This window comes from Coturnix japonica, chromosome 11, assembly GCF_054131305.1.
Source record: "Coturnix japonica strain WE chromosome 11, WE-NBRP24, whole genome shotgun sequence".
In the NCBI taxonomy this organism is placed as follows: Eukaryota; Metazoa; Chordata; class Aves; order Galliformes; family Phasianidae; genus Coturnix; species Coturnix japonica.
Genome location: NC_140673.1, coordinates 25,943,750 through 25,960,510, shown reverse-complemented (window position 1 = coordinate 25,960,510; position 16,761 = coordinate 25,943,750). Strand labels below are relative to the sequence as shown.

Below are 16,761 nucleotides of genomic sequence, written 5' to 3'. Positions count from 1 at the left end.
CTGAATTGTACTTGGCCATTAGTTACAGTCAAAGAACTCCTGATTACATTTTAATCAGAAAACCTTTTCACTGATTCTTTGTTTCACGTGTCAGGGATCAGCATCCCAAACTCTGCACGCTGAAATTCACCTAAAGCATTTGAGTCATGTACGGGAAGATATGCACCTCTCGACATTCTTCACATCCAGAAAGTGCCACCTCGACCACAACACATCCATTAATTGGAAGGTCAATAGGCATTATCAGTTTGCTTCTCCATTTCTGTTCTCAACCCAGATAAGTACTTTAAGAATATTTTCATCTTCCCTTCTGCATCATGGTTGTAAAGTGCAGTTTGATGTAATGGCAAGTCACATCTCCCAGCCAAATATCCCAAATCTGAGCATTACTGTGCTCATGTCAGCTCAGACGTCTTCCTTTGACATACACCCTAAACTTACATTACTCAAAGTTTTCCTGAAGTCTTTTGAACTTCTAAACATTTCTGTCTTACCCAAATGCCTTTAAATGTCAGGAAATCCAGTCTTGCAGGAAGTTACATTTCATTCCAATATTTTTCTCCAACCAACAAAATCCAGTTCTATATAAAGGAAGTCTTTATTTTTCCAAAGATGGGGCACTTGGCCACCTACAATAATAAAGCAGCTTTACCCTTTATCCTTTACCCAAACTTCCTCTAACTTACCAGTAATGTCAGCGTGCATCTGCACAAACAGAGGGTTCTTGCTCAGCCCACCACACAGGAACAGGGTGTTGATACGATGGCCTGCAGCCTCCATAGCTTCCAAAATATGCCTTGTTCCTAACTTCAAAAAGGGAAAAATAAAAGAAAAAAAGAAAAGCACAACAGATGAGCACAAGAGGGCAGCCACAGGAACCCGAGAACAATGTGCTACGAAGTGTGACAGAAATGTGCAGACACTACCTGCCCTTAGCAGTAACCTGAGGGCTGGGTATGGGACTCAGCCCAGCTTTGAAGAGTAAATGGTATTGTGATTAAGGACAATAAAAATCAAGCAGATTGCACAGAGAATTGGGAAGTACAGAGGCACGGTATATTGCATTGAGCACCCTCGGGCTGGCTGAAAACAGGAAGAGGTAACTTCCACTCTGCACTGCTGGGGGAAAAGGGCTTGCATGGAAGTACCTGCAAGGGTGGAGACTGCGATGACTGGAAGACAGAAATGGGCACCAGCTAAACTGATGGCAGGGATCACCAGGAGCAGCATGGTAGAGAAAACATTTCCAGGCTCAGAACTAACCCCTATTATGGCAAAGACATTACCGCCAAAACCTCCTGTTTTCTTTGCACAAAAGTACTGAGATTTCTGAAGCTAAATGGCAAAACAGAAGAAAACAAAACAAAACAAAAGAGCAAATGATAAACCTGCACTTTCTGCCTTTTCAGCAAAGAAAAAGCGGAGGAATTTTCTACTGGCTTAACTATTTCTCTTGGCCTTTGCCCTGCACAAAATAAAATGTTCCATTTCATGCCTGGATTAAGTTGAACCACATCTAAAATGTAGGTATATTTTTAAACTTCTCACTTCCAAGTCTTCATTCTCAGTAGCCTTAGAACAGGTCAGTGCTGTAAATGATGAATGCAAAGAGTCTGCCAATTAAAGAAATCTTCCCTCTTTGTGCTACCCTTGCTTGCCATTGAAGCCAGCTCTCTCTGTTCTCTCTTACCAGAGCACTCCCAGTCCCTCTGACCAAATGGTTCTGACAACCATTATTTATGTTTTCCTTACGCTGTGCTGTGGGTTCATGATGAGGTTTGCTGCCTGCAGTAAAACACTCCACAAATAAACTCCACTAAAACTAGTGGAGTTTCTGCAGACTGAGCCACGTGCTGTGACTGGCACAACCCCGGACAGGTCTTCAAATGTATTTCTGAGTATTAAGGCAAGTGGTTACGAGGAACTTCAGCAGCCACAACACAGCTGACTAAATCCATCGCTTCCCCATTGACACACAGAGCTCACTTCCAAATCGCACAGCCACCATTTTAATCGTGGAAAAAAAAACTACTCGAGAAAGTCTGTCTCCTCTGAAGGGGGTTTGACGGCCATGACGGGGCCTCTGTTCTCACCGAGAGCCAATTGGTGCGCTGCGTTTGGCGATGAATGGGGAGGAGGATGTTCTCTTTCACTACTTACGGAATTCAAACCTACGAACGACTTCTCTCACAGCGAACACATCCCAACGAGCCTCAGAAAGGACACGCTGTGAAAATCAGTTTGTGTTTACCTGCCTGGAAAATTGTATTCACGGAGCAATTGAAATTACAGCCAGACTTATTTCACTGTGGGTGGGGGGGGGGAACTAATTTAATCCTGGATTGGAGAAAATGCAAATGGAGGGGCTTGAAATGCAAATTTTATATGAAAAGAAAAAAAGCGTCTCCAGCTGAAAAGAAAACCAGAGATTAACATTCTGAGGGCAGGCCTACACTTTGTACAGGACTTTTACTTAGCTTTAAAGCTGCCTTGCCTCGGTGGTTAATGGTATGGGACTGGGACTGTGCTTCTGCAAAGCAGAGCTGGGCTGGGAGTGGCAGAACATGGGAGGAAAACTAAAATGTCCGGGTACAGCATCAGCAGTTGGTAAATGCATCACACCAAACCCGGGGCTGCCTCTGTCTGCTTTCTAACTACTATTCGAACGCTGCTTACCAGATTAATTTCTGTTAACTTACAATGAAAAGTATGGTATGACCTTTTAATATTAAATCTCATGATTGGGGCAATTAACTGCCACGATGATCCACAAATGCTGAACTTAGAGCTGAACGCAGTATGCGTGTGTTACAATAAAACGTGAGTTGCATTGTACTGTGAGATAATAGGTGACTTTCCCAGGATTTCCAGCTGAGAAGGTTTCCACCTCATTAGCACTGCACAATATCTGAGCACCTGTTCGATACTGGGAAGTTTTCAGTCTCTTTCAGGGTAGTATCAGTAGCTGGCATTGATTAAACTCTCCTACACATTCTTATTTAAACTGTGGGATTAGACTGAAGCATCAGGTAGACATCAGCTATATTCATCTTAAAAAAGATCAAAACCGACAACCATCCATTCCAGGCCCCAGCTACTCCCTGAAGATGGAGGGTTAACACATGAGATGTACAGCTCACAGCGAATTTACAGCAGCCGCCCACCCTCCATCCCAGATGGCTGACCCAGCCTAGCAAAGCTGCTGTTTAACCAGTAGAGAAGTTTGGAAGTTTTCCAGCCAAATAGAGGTTTGTCAGGAAAACTCCCCAATCCATCAAACTGTTCATGTTTTGCAAGTTCAACAAGTTTTGTTGTGTTGTTTTTTTTAATTACAAAGAGGATGTCAAAGGAATGTCAGCTGCAGTCACCGAATGCCTGGGGATCGCACGCCCCTCTGCAGGGACCCTGCGCCAGTGTTTCAAAACAACTCCTTTGGCCCAGGTTCTTGTGTCAAAATAGAACTACAGAACCCCTGGTGAACTGGAGATCCCGGGTTCTGGAAAGTCTCTCATCTGAGAAAATGAGGGCAGAAACAGAAGTGTTCCTATGAAACATCCCATCCATGCACGTCTGCAAACTACCATGACACTGTCATCAAGGTGATCTCTCCTCTTTTACAGAAACACAGCCTCAGGTTGGAATTGATGTTTAGAAGACAATTGGTTGCCTTGCAATGGGGGAATGAGCTCTGGTTCATTCATTGTGCAGAGTTTCAGACCCACTCAGACGTCAGCACTGCGGTTCTGACTTTCCCAACAGGCAATGAGAGGAAACCTCATTTAGGAACGGTCTGAGGCTGAGCCAAATTTGGGGACAGCAAGTTCCTTCCTAAAAGGAATTCCGTGCTTTTTTTCCCTCCACTCTCTCAGCCATGATGCCAACACTGCCCCTCGTAGCATCAGCCTCTTTCTCAACATACGTACCAGAGGCAAAGGCTCTGAATGGTTATAAGGGGAAAACTTTCTTGGGAACATATTCTTCACACCATCTCCTACATCTGGGAGTAGTCAGCAATGTGGGTAAACAATATCTTGCTCCTGCAAGAAGTCCAGTAAGTGAATTCATCTACTACTAGCAATCTGTTTAGCAGAGGAGAATGATCCATCTGCCACAGGACACAGGACAATTCGTTTGTTCTTTTATGCATTTAAAATGGCTTACAGCAATTGCTTGAATCGTGGCCAAGTAGATAAGGGCAAGTTCATCCAGACCCCGAGACAGTGTCAGTCCGACAACCTGCACAAAGATCAAAGAGAAAATGTACATATCCAGCCAAGGTAAAACTCCGTGGTTTCTTGTTGTAACAAGCTTAAGTGATAATTCTGAGCCTTACTGTTGTGAGCTATACACATAGCGTTATGTCAAACATGTTATCCTTGATCTAGGGAAGAACCACATAAATTGTTGTTGTCCTCATGAAGAAATAAAGAACAAACAGCATCTAGTGTAGGATTAGAGACAGATTAACTCTGACAGTTTTATGTTGTGACTCAGACGTCGCTTGTGAATGTATTTAATGCAATAATATGAAAATGCTATTACATAAAAGCAAGTCTTAAAAAGCACTTCTCACTTCCAAGCACCGTAACACTGAAAGACAATTAATTATTAAAGCCCATGCCTTCATCTTCTTTACTCTGAAATAAATAAATATTGTGCTGTAGTTACTCTGGGTTAATATCAACATGGGCCAGATGTGAGCACCAGCAGAGGAAACGCTTTGCTATTAGCACTGTTTGCACACAGCTCTCATCCCAAGGGAAATTCTGATCCTGCTGCAGTGTATGATTCTTTCATAAAATCACATCGGTGTCAGTGAAACTCCACAAATATGTCACCTATTTTTTGATGCTTCTTCTGTTTGTGGTTTGAAACGTGTGGTGGTGCTTATTACAGCTCCCTTTCCTACTTCAGCCTTGCACACAGCAGGTTTTGGTGCTGGTGAGAAGCTTGAGATATTCATTACACGAACACGATGCCACTCTGAAGTGCATTTTCATCTTACTCGTCAGGTATTTTGATATCATCAAATGATTCCTTTCTGAGAGCTCTCCAGCCCCACACAACTACACCTGGCCTGTTAAGATATCCAGTTGACAAGCAGAAAGTTCAACAAAAATAATCCATATCTTTAAAGATGGGCTGAAAAAGGTCCCCAGCAGAGCATCTCTGGTGAGCTTCCAAAAGCTGCTTCCTGGTTGCACACTGCAATGCTCTGCACATTTCCTTGTGCAAAACACAGCACTTCAAGCCCTGCCAGTTCCAAAAGCAGCATTTTAAAAACCTGAAGCCAGCATCAGACTTTGAACAAAGACCTACGAAGCACCATGACTGCATGTTTCCATGCATGAGAGCATCTATGGCAATGTTTAACAATGAGCAGAGGAGCCTTTCACCTCTGTTGAGATTTAACACACAACAATTCTAACATAGTTCATTCACTGCTGAAATGAAATGATCTTTTGTTTCATTCCTTTCCCAGGTAAAGATGCTCTAATTTGTGCCGAGATGCAAAATTAGGCAGTCAGGTGAGTTAATGACAACTGTGGGCTCTGATAACAGAGTCCTTGGAAGGTCAGTGGGACATGCACGCTCTCCTTATATTTAGGAAATAGATGTGGCTGTACCGGTCTCTGAACTCTAATGATCTCTGGTTTTCTACTGAAACTTTAGCACACTTCAAAATGCAGCAAGAAACCCAAATCCTATGGGACAGTTTAAATAGCTGAGGAGGAGTATGTTCAAAATTAAAGCTCCTTCCAAGATTTTTTTTTACCCCGTATTGACCTTTTTGCAAAGACAGGCTGTTTCTTACCATGCCCTTCAGTGTCAGATCTGTTAAGGGAGATCTGTTTCCATGGAAATCTGGCCAAACATGTAAATCAACAGTGAGGAAACCCACAGGCAAGGATTTCTTAATCAGATCCAGGTGACTGTTCAAGTATGTATATATACTTTGAGCACTAGAAGAAAAACAAGTTGGAAAAAGAGTGGGGGAGGTTATTCATCAAACATAAAACATTTGCACTACTATCAAAAGCAGAAAACCCAACAAAGAATCCCAAATCCCAGAAGTAAAACTAAGGGGGGAGAAACAGTGCAGCGTGCAGGCGGTGGGGAGCCCATCTGCATGCCTCAGTTCTGCGGGATGGAGGTGGAATGGAAGTTTGTGATCCCAAGTCTGCACACTGCTTCCTATGGGCCCTAACTGAGCCAGAGCTGATGGGTACTTTGGGGTTTGATGATGCTTGTCTCTAACAGCAAGGTGCTGACAATGTGAAAGGGAGAGCTGGAGAACAGAAAGCCGAGAGGGAAGAACAAGGAGGATTCCAGAGAGAAATGAAAATTCCTTTACAACAGTTAAGCAATTTCTCTGATTAACCAATAGCACTTTCAGCTTTCCTTTTTTAAACCATAATTATTTCAGTATGCGTTACGATTAAAACGCAGCACTAAGGGTGGAGGAGAGAAAGCAAGTGGCTGCTATTTCAGGGAGGAGCCAAACATGGGCCTAAACACGCTTGCATCTAAGTTCAGATACACCCAGCTCCACAATATCCAACAGACACTTTCTTGGACCAACAGCGATCTTTGGTCTAACAGTGAATTCTTCAGTGCTCTGGCTTCCAATAGCTCCAGTGACATTCCATCTAAAAAATGTGGCAATTATGCTCAGAATACTTTTTCAAACACTCATAATATCATAAACAGATTCATATACATTTTTCAACCCCTTGGAAATCTCCAAGTGGGGCATTTAATTCTAGACATGTGGGTCAATAATAGCATGTAACCCTAATTACAATTGATTAGTCATTGTCTCATCTACTACAGACCCAAACAGAGATATTCACTTAGCCTCTACATGTATATTCAATCACACACTAATGAGATCCCTGAGGGAATTTGGCATATGCTTTACTAGTTTGACTTCTGACCTGCTAGCAGCTGTATATTTATACTTTGCATTCAACCATTCAGCTGCATGTTTTTTCAATTATACCTTACCATGTGTATGCTATCCGAGGATATCATTCAAAATGAAGTGCACTTGGAAGACATTAAAATAACTAATTCACATCATTATTCACATACTTTTAAATGTGCTTTATGTGTCTTCCTGGACCTGAATTATGACAATTTTGAGGTCACCGTTTTTCCCCCCCTTGCAGAGGTGGCCCTGTATTCTACATCACTACAACTTACTTATAGGTAAGCAGAGCACGTTAAAGACAAAGTCATTGTATTTCCAGGCTAAATCACGGTTTGACCATTGGGAAGAAAAAGAAAAGAAAGCTTCACTCCTCCAGAAATGTACCAGACATCACAGCTCCCATCTGTTCTCTGTGCTGCTTCACCACACTTGCAGGGATCAGCTGCCTGTACCACCCTGACATAAGACTACACAAAGGAATCTGGAGCTCAGCCGGATACGTTTCCACCCAGACCACCTTGGCATTTTCCTTTCTTCATGGCTTTTCCTCTTTTTGTCTGTACAAGATGTGAGTGATTGGCAAAGTCCTTCGAATTTCTGCCAGTTCCAGTTTGTACCAAAGCCTGTGCTGGACGCAGTGTTACGGCATGAGATCTCTGGAGCTTTTTCTCCCCAATTCCACACGAAGTTATCAGTAGCAGCTGGATTTGGTTTGCAGAGCTAAGCACAAGCTAATAAAAACGAACAATGCTGAAAGAGGGGAATAAGAATTGAACACAAGTTTGCTCCAGATTATGCTCTTATTAAGGACAGAATTTCAAAAAGCAACAAGAGTTTGGTACTTAATCTGTTTAGGAATCCAGAGGGTGCCAGTCTGAATCTTTGGGGGGAAAAATGTAAAAAATTTCCATTTCTAAACCTGAAATGAGGCTATAAAAATATACAGGTATAGCAAACTGTCAAATACTATGATTATGTCCTGCTTGAATGGTCCCAGAAGAGCTGACAGATGACGTGTGTGTCACTTCGTTGCTTTTTGATTTTCCAGGAGCCATGTCTTCAGATGGGGGAACGGCATTGAGAAGTGAAGGAAAAGCAGCTCACCTCTTCGCAAAGCGCCAATGAGCACATGATCCTTGATGGCAAACATGCTTCTTCCACCAGGAGATTTGGAGCTGTGATACTAGGAGTATTTAGACTTAAAAGCATAAACAGTGTTACATCTTTGATCTCCCACTCTAGTCTACACAGTGGATTTTACCATACCATGATGGCTACAGGTCAGACCCACACAATAAAGAGACTGAACAACAAATGTGATTTCTCTGCAGCAATTTCTGCAACTCACTGAACTGTATGAAGAAAGGAGCTCGTTGTTCACACAGCGTGTCCATTGGTTAAACCAAATGCTATACTTGCAGCTGTTCAGACAGCCCTCATGCAACTCAACCCTCCTCACTTCCAGTAAGAGGAGGGAAAAGAGAACATGGGAGTAAGGCTGGGAAGGCTGCACAAGTGGTCAGCAGGAGCTGGTTTCTGGCAAGCCCATTTAAGCCACACAGGCCCTAACAAGTTACCACAAATCAGCTGGAGCAGTGGTAAGTGCAGCATGCAGTGCCTCACTCCTTGTGGGTGCAAAGGAGCAAGAATCTGAGCAGTGAAGCTTCTGAGAGCAGCTGCTCAGCAGGCTGTTGACACTGCTGAACCTACTTATGAGCTGTGTTGCTATATGAAGAGGAAATAAAGGCAGGCTTGGGAAGGCAGAGGTAGGCAGCAAGTAAGAGGCACAGACTTTTGACACCATTATTTTCATGAATTCGTATCCACTGTATATGTGCAGTTCTGATCCCAATATTCTGTGTCTAGTGTCCTATCCAGATCATAACCCAAACCTTTAGCTCTGTGAAGTTAGTTCTGGTCAGCACATTATCACACCTAGGATAGACAAGCAAAGCTGCTACATACTCACTCCAAGAACACACAAAAAAAGTCATCAGAGAAGTAACTAATTCTTTCTCTTATGCTTCACATGAGGGCACAGGAATAATGTATTCCTAACTAAGCTCTATTTCACCCCTGGAGCTCAATAGGTCATCTACAAATTAAGACATGATTAGCTTAAGGCACACAGCTTAGCTGAACAGGGCTGATAGTATGGTATAAAGAAATACACTGGGTTGGGTACAGCCAAGGTTGACAAGCTGGTACCACCATCTAGGTACCCTCAAGATGTCTGAGAGGAGATTAAAGCTTTCCTCTCTGAACAATCCCCTGAAAAGCCTTTGTAAATACTTTCAAGCCACTGTTGTTCTGTTGATTCCCATGTTCCAGAATACATACACAGCAGAGCAATATCTCAGTGCTGGGGATACAATATGTCAGTTGATAAGGCAGACATGTGATAAAGAAATAAGAACAGAGACCTGCCTGCAGCTTTGGATTGTAATTCCGGGAAGGCAACATGGCCTCGGACCAGGTGCTCTATCTGAAAAAGAGGAAAGCAACATGTTTTCAATGATAATATCTTTAAAATTCAGTCCTGGAAAGAGGCAACGCAGTTTCATAACTTTAAAAAGACAAGAAAGCTTCTAAACTACTCATGAGGTGTAAAGTCTCAGTCCAAGTGAAGCCAATGGCAAAACTCCCACCAACATTCCATATTTTGCTTTCAAACCGTAACAAAAAGCAACACACCAAGCAAGGCAATATGGTAAGCATGCGGTGCCTCCATCAGAAGAGTAACACTGAAAGGAGGGAAGGTTTTCCTGCCCAGCAGTACTTGAGAGTTGTGTCCTCTAATCTCTCTCACTCAATTGGACGCATGCTTACATTGGAACTACACCAGAAGCATCTTATTGGCCCAAATCCCTACGTCTTTCTATATCATAGCATTACAATAAAACACAAGGTGTGCTGTCATCTGGATAAGTGCTCCGTATGTTCATTGCAGGAAACAAAATGTTTCCTCTGACAAGCAATTATTGCTTAAACAAAAACAAAAAAGCTCAATACAGGTTCTGTTTGTGCTGTATTTATAAATCATCCAGCCCCTTCACATCACAGTGACTACCATGACTCACAGAGTGAAGTATCAGGTAGTATCAGTGTTTTGTGGCCTTTTGAAGTGAGAGTAAAAAGTGAGGTGGCAAAACTAGAGCTATGCAGGAGCAGACTGTATTTGGCTGTATGTATTGGCAGCAAAACACATTCTGTATTGTATTTTTTACAGTCTGAGTCTCGACCGTCATCAGTGTAGAGAAACTTTTATAATGAAGCATATACATCAGAGCACGGGAAGAAAAATACCACGTGCCTGTTCTTTCTGAGATTGACATCAAAGACAAAACTCAAACATGCATTAGAACAAAGCTCTGGCCTAATTGTGGTATTAAATAATTGCTGTAGAACACAGGAACAACTCATAAATCCAGAAATACATCTATAGATAAATATCATATATACATACGTGCTATGAAAATGCTTAAAAAAGAAGTGTTACTGTTAGAATGAAGTTAGACATTTAAATGCCTCAATACCATGACGACAGCTTTACAACCATAATAATGAATGCAATCTCTCTTCCACACCAGTTTACACAGAAACCATTTCTTCCTGTGTATGCAACCTCAAGAGAATCACACGACATCTTTTGAGCACGTTCTACTAAGAGAGCTTTTGTAATACACCTTCATTTACTTCCAGTTGACTTTTGCTAAGTGTCCCTAACAAGCACATGGGTTTTGCAGCATTTTCTTAGACGACCATTGAACACCTTGTTCTCTGGTACTAGAATGGAATCCAGTAGTATGTGAAAAGGACAGTTAAAATCATCTTTCGGATGAAGCCCCACGAGGCAGCCAACAAAACCCATTTGATTTGCTGCATCCTCTCCAGGGCTTGGTTAAATGCACCCACTTTGCATTAAGCACATAGAGACTTCTCTCAAGAGTGTTTTTTATGAAGTATGCACAAGATTTACCCTTTTTCCCTTTGAAGAGGGAAATTTGTGATAATTGAATCTTACTTCTGGTTGTAGCTGTTACCTGTAAAATGGGACACTTTGGTTCCAGCCTTGACTTGACCTGAAAAATGTAACACACACATCCCACCTGCTGCAAGAGTGATTTAGGCAGGAGGCTCAGTGCAGGCAGGAGATGGGATGGGAACCAGAGGTGCAGCTGGGGACGATGCTGACTGTCCCTCTGAAGGTGTGACACTGTACAGACAGGAACCAAAGATTCACGTGGCCAAGGACTGCACACGCGAAGGAACATCAAGTCACAGCTCCCCATTTAGGGTGTACCTGGGCTTCCTGATCCAGGATTATTTCTGTTCCTTGTACAGTGACTGTCTCATATGGAATTCATAAATGCGGTGATGCTCAACTCTGCTCCTTCCAGGACACGTGCATCGATCATGAGGATTTGAAAACATGGGTGGTGCTAAGTCTGAGTAAGACAGCAATTATGGCTGCAATTTGTGGAAGGCCAAACACACCTGTATGTTTGGAGCTCACAGCTTGTCCTTGCAGGAGCAGGCCCTGTTTCCTGCGGCTCCTCAGTAGGAATTTGGCACCTTGCCTCTAAAGGCAGGTCACGCTGATTGAGCAGAGAAACACGGAAGCATGCACTGAGGTCTTCTTGACCTCATGTGTACATTCCTTCATCTCAAAGCCTACCTCATCCTCTTGCTAACACAAAGTATGAAAGCCTACTTGCCTGTAGAATTATGAAAATAACCACAGCAGTTATCAAAAAAGGACTACATGCCCTTAGTGCTTCCCACACACATAGAACCTCCTATCAGAATGGCAATGAACAGGCTGTAAGGGCATAACAAGCAGCTAATTGTTTACTGCTTTCTCCTATTATCTTACAGGGATGCTTCAGGATCAGCTCTGGCTGAACTGGCTGTGAAGCCTTCCCAGATGACTGCAGTCAGTTCCCATCTTGAGCTCTGTGCTTACACACACTTACCAGTTTTCCTGTAGCACTTTGACCTCCTTCATTCAGCCACAGTCCAGGTACCATAGCAGAGAAATAAGGCCCCCAAACACCAGGAACAAAAATGGGTGTTTCGCTGACCTGGAAAAGTAAGAAATAGCCTCAGTGACCTGTTAAAGTAGGTGCTTCACAGCTATCAGAATCCAATAGCGATTCGTGCTTCTCAACTGAAGTTACCAACATCAGTAAAAATGTGTAGGTGGAGATTTACTCTAAGGAGAATGTGAAGAAATATGTTCCCCATTTGCATCATTTCCAGATGACATGATACAGCTGCAGCTACTGACTGCCCAACTCCTATTTCTCCCACTCACACCCATTTACACAGCAGCTGGGCCTGGCCACACCAAAGAATGAACTTTCAGGCATAGGAACTGCATTTCACATGGAGAAGAGCTTTGCTCCTTCATTAAAACACCCTAGTTAAAACGAGCATTTGGATAAAACATTCTGTGCTTGTCTGTCAGCAGAAAACACAGCTAACCTGACCAGGGAGCAGTGCTTACAGAGCACTCATCCTGTGTGTTTTCATAGCTGAGAATCAAAGGGAAATCCAGCTGACAGTTCCCAGTAAGGTGGTTCCTTGTGTGGAACCCAGCCTGGATGGCAGGGAGTTGCTTGTCTGAAGCCAACAGGAAACCCCTGCCTAGGTCAGCTTCAGGTTCTGTGTCTTATTTAGTCATAGCACTACAGAAAACTCTCCTTCCCTCTGTGAACCCTTACATCAAGGCTGTGCTCACTTTAACAAACTGATAGAACATCTGCATCTACAGTGATGCCCTGTCCCCACACAGCACTTCAGTGGCTAGATCACTCAGGATGTGGGAGACACTGTTTCATTTCCTTTCTCTGCTTCAAAAGACGCCAATTACCAGTTTATAAGGGTGGAGGGCACTTCTCTTCCTCTTAATAAAGCTATCAATAGACTAGATAGACTTTCTATACTTCCTTTAGAGTCCAGAAAGAAAGGCTAAAGAGGTACGACACCTAGCCTAGCAAGCAAGGCACAGAACACAGGATGTGCTACAAACCAGCATTAACTGTCACAGCTGAGCATTCTGTGCTGTTCAAACATGAGAAATCCTGCATCAGGGACTGAAGAAGACAGCTCATCCATCCCTATAGGTAGATGGCCTGTCCTCCCATTTGAAGAGTGATTCATGTCACCTCTTCCAGAACCAGCAGGTTGAGACGTTCAAGGTACATGCAGTCATAAATTCAATGGGAAAATAGGATGGCAGTACAGTCCTAAGACATCAGACGGTGCATGGATGCACTGCTCACTGAGCTGTGTTAATGAAAGGAATAAATCTGCAGCTGCTGCTCTCTAGAAGGTAGGAAATGCCTCAAGAGGAGGAAACAAGAATTCCCTAACAATGTTGAGTCTGCATGTTTGCAACACAGAGACAACAATCAAGTCAGCTCTCAGTCAATGGGACGATGCTTTTTTGTATTTAGAACTTGTTCTTTATTAGAAAAACTCTGCACCCATTAAAGGATGCTTGTGGATTGCTGTTGATTTCAATAACACCAGGATTTCGCATCCAAATAGCTCCAAGGAACAGTAAACAAGAATTCAGCTCTGTTTCTGTTCAACTCAATGCACATTCTCTGTATATTTAAACAGGCCAAACTTTAAAGGCTGTTTCTGCTGGGAAATGGGGAATATGCTGTACGATGCAGTTTACTGGCATTGGTGTATCTCACATGTTTAGTAAATACACCAGCAGCAGGGAGGGTTCTGCGCAAACAACAGCCTGCTTCAGCCATCGCCTGACATTACAGCTGATCCTCGTCATGAAGTTAAGCAGAAAAACAAAGCAACAAAGACTGGTTGCTCCAAATACATCATGACAGTTTCAAGCTATCCTGATTTCTCTTTGGAACGCATCTAATAAGAAGTGAGTTCTGCTCAACCCCCGTATCAGCTGTAGGACACGGACTTACTTTCACTAGAGGTATCCTGCACATGTGTCTGTGCGTCTGCGTAACGTTTTGGCTGACTAAACCCATTAAAGAGCAAGAATAGCTGCACTGAATTTAAAAAGGCATTTATGACTCCAAGTGGACAGAGCTACGTCAAAAACATCGCAAAGACATTTGGTTTTGTTTTGTTTTCTCTTAAAACTACAAATTAATTCAGCCTTGGGTTTTCAACACCTCTATGGGGCAAGCCTTCTCTTACAATGTCACTAACAAAACAAAGCACAACAAAAAGTACTGGTTAAATGTTTCTAAAACTTAGAAACCTAAAATAAAGTAATCCTTAAACCAATTCCACATTGCCAACCATACTAAGAACACAGATTAAAACTGCCAAACACTATCTGCTCCAAACTGGCAATGGGAGCACGCAGAGAACCCCAGCATCCTGTCTGGTCCCTGTGGCAGGGGGCTGGAACATGATGATCCTTGTGGTCCCTTCCAACCCAAGCCATTCTATGACCCCCTCACACAGGCATAGGCACAGCACATCTCACTGCAGGTGGGAAGAGACCTTCAGGGCAGAAGGGATCTGCTTGTTGGAAGCCTCCCCGAAACACACTGCTGAACAGTGGGAAGAGACCAAATGTCCTAAGGATATTTGAGGCACAAAGATGCTTTATGAATACATGGCAAGTTATAAACATAGAAAAGGACAACATAGTTTAAATACATTATGAAGATAGATACCTATATCTTTCTTCTGATCTTACTCCACCATTTATCATACCGTCCTGCATGTCTGAGTGTGCCAGACTCAGTTGTTTTTGTGCCACTAAGACCATGTCACAGAATCAAGGAGGAAAAGGGACCTTTTCAGAGTTTTCTATTGCCTTCAGACACTCTTATGATGATACAGATGGATCAATGTGGTGTCATTTTATTCCTTTAATGAGCTTAAGAAAAGCCTTAATCTTTTTAGTAGAAGACAGCATCTGTTTTAGATTCATGGTCAATTGATTTTTATTTTTAAAGCAAATAAGAGATGACATCCTTCTTTGTAAGTTAAAATACACGTTCAAAAGAAACTTCATGTTTTCTTCCTTCTATTTAACTTAAGTCCATCCTGCAGCACACTCCTATTGTGAGGCATGTGAGTGTTTATTATTTTTTACATACAGAGAAACTGAAACACAGAGAGAGTCGAGTTACTTGCCCCCTGCTGGGTGTCGGAATGCTCTCTGCACAACAATCACTGCAGCGGGCATTTGAAGACAGGAGATGTGAAGCATTTGATCCTATTCCCACAGACTATTTCCCCATCTATGATGGTGTTACTTACAGAATTATTATACTCCATAACTCCACCTCATGGTTCATCTGGCATTGGATGGAGAAGAATTCTTTCATGCAGGAAAATGTCACCTTTCCACGTCTCCCCAGTACAGGATCATAAAGGTTGGAAAGCACCATTAAGATCAAGTCCAACTGCCAACCCATTGTCACCATGCCCACTAACTGTGTGCATTGCTACTTCTTAGTCCTTTGCTTCAGTTGGGAAGAGCATTAAAAAGTTGCAAGGTTTCCACTCATTTTAATACAAAAAGAGAAGTTCAACATCTGAAAGGGCAAATAAGGAGGAAGAGGTTCTGTCTGGGAGGACTTAACCTCAGTGTGTGCTCTATAAAAGAGCATACTAATATGTAAGATATGTAAACATATAGAGCAATCAGAAACAAATGATGAATTCGATTTAATAGTATTCAGCTGCAGTGCAACTGCCTGAAGGCACTTTTTGTTATGAACAGATCATTTGGATGAGTTACAGACCAGATTTCTACATGGGTATGTGCTAGGAAAATCAACGTCAACCTATCTGAGATCTAAGAATGTATCACCAGCACATCTGGCAGCTCACAGGAATGAAATATGTCCTTAAAAGAGATAATGCTGTATGGAAGTAAGCTAAAGTACGAAGGAACCTGTTCAAACGGCACTAGTACAAGAATAGCAGCATATTTAGTTCATCCCTCCCCCACTTGCCTCTCCCTCTGAAAACAAAAAAAGGCAGAAAAACTTCTATTGACAAAGATAGGTTAAAAAACCACTGCTTACTGCCTCAAGGTTAACTTACAGCTCATGGAAGATAATGAAAACTACCACATTTAATCCAAACTAAGTTTAACTTTCCCAAATGTCATCTGGTACAGATACTGGAACAGAACACAGGCCTTCACTAAAGAACCACAGAGGAACGTGGCTGTTCCATGGAATTAGCAAGACAAAAAGCAAGACTTATCTGCCTTAGCTTTGTTTTGCTACATTAGCCATAAGCACTGGGCACATGCTTGTGTTTCCTCATCACTTCTGTGTAAATGTTACAGAAATTAGAATGAGATAAAATAAAGCAGGAGACAGCAGTTGTATGGAAGTGTGAATTCCAACACAGTTTTCTTCCTTAGATGACACCTTCTGTTGCTGTTATATGCCTATGAAAACTTCCTAATAATGCTGTTGGAGAACCTCGCTATTACTTGAAAAGTAAATCTCTTTATTAACAGGGGACACTGCTATATATACAAGTCTTTCATTTTCTTTTCTTTTTTTCTTAATATTGGGCCTGTGATTTCAGCCATCAGATTCTCTATTAATTAGCAGAGGCAAAAAAGAAAATCAAACTATTCTTGAACTACAAAAGCCAAATTAAGTTCTCATTCTACTGTCACTAATTATTTAGAGTAAGAGCTTACTAATGAGAAGCTAGTTCAGAGAAGCTGTTTCAAAATCACTTATCAGTTCCCATAGCCAGATATTCAGAACAACAGCTGCTTTCGTTATGCTAAGGCAGGTATGAAAAAGAAATCTAAGACATTAAAGGAGAGTAGGGTAAGAAACAAGGAG

At 42.3% G+C, this 16,761-nt stretch overlaps 1 protein-coding gene across 50 annotated transcripts in view; it reads right to left on the bottom strand.

The window, feature by feature from the left end:
* The window catches only part of FGGY (FGGY carbohydrate kinase domain containing), a 264,789-nt gene that overhangs the window by 26,400 nt on the left and 221,628 nt on the right, over positions 1-16,761 (bottom strand). For 45 of the 50 annotated variants that reach the window (XR_014932893.1, XR_014932895.1, XR_001556977.3 and 42 more), the window contains 5 exons: positions 11,911-12,018; positions 9,358-9,419; positions 5,816-5,963; positions 4,162-4,236; positions 687-807 (listed from right to left, as the gene is read on the bottom strand). Coding sequence is in view for 21 of the 50 variants with exons in the window: in XM_085511841.1 (XP_085367967.1) it covers positions 687-807; positions 4,162-4,236; positions 5,816-5,963; positions 9,358-9,419; positions 11,911-12,018 (514 nt within the window). In the remaining 29 variants the exon portion in view is untranslated. Of the gene's footprint in view, positions 1-686; positions 808-3,923; positions 4,038-4,161; positions 4,237-5,815; positions 5,964-9,357; positions 9,420-11,910; positions 12,019-16,761 lie in introns of those variants that run through there. The other 5 variants (XR_014932903.1, XR_014932900.1, XR_014932904.1 and 2 more) reach the window with 2 other exon arrangements.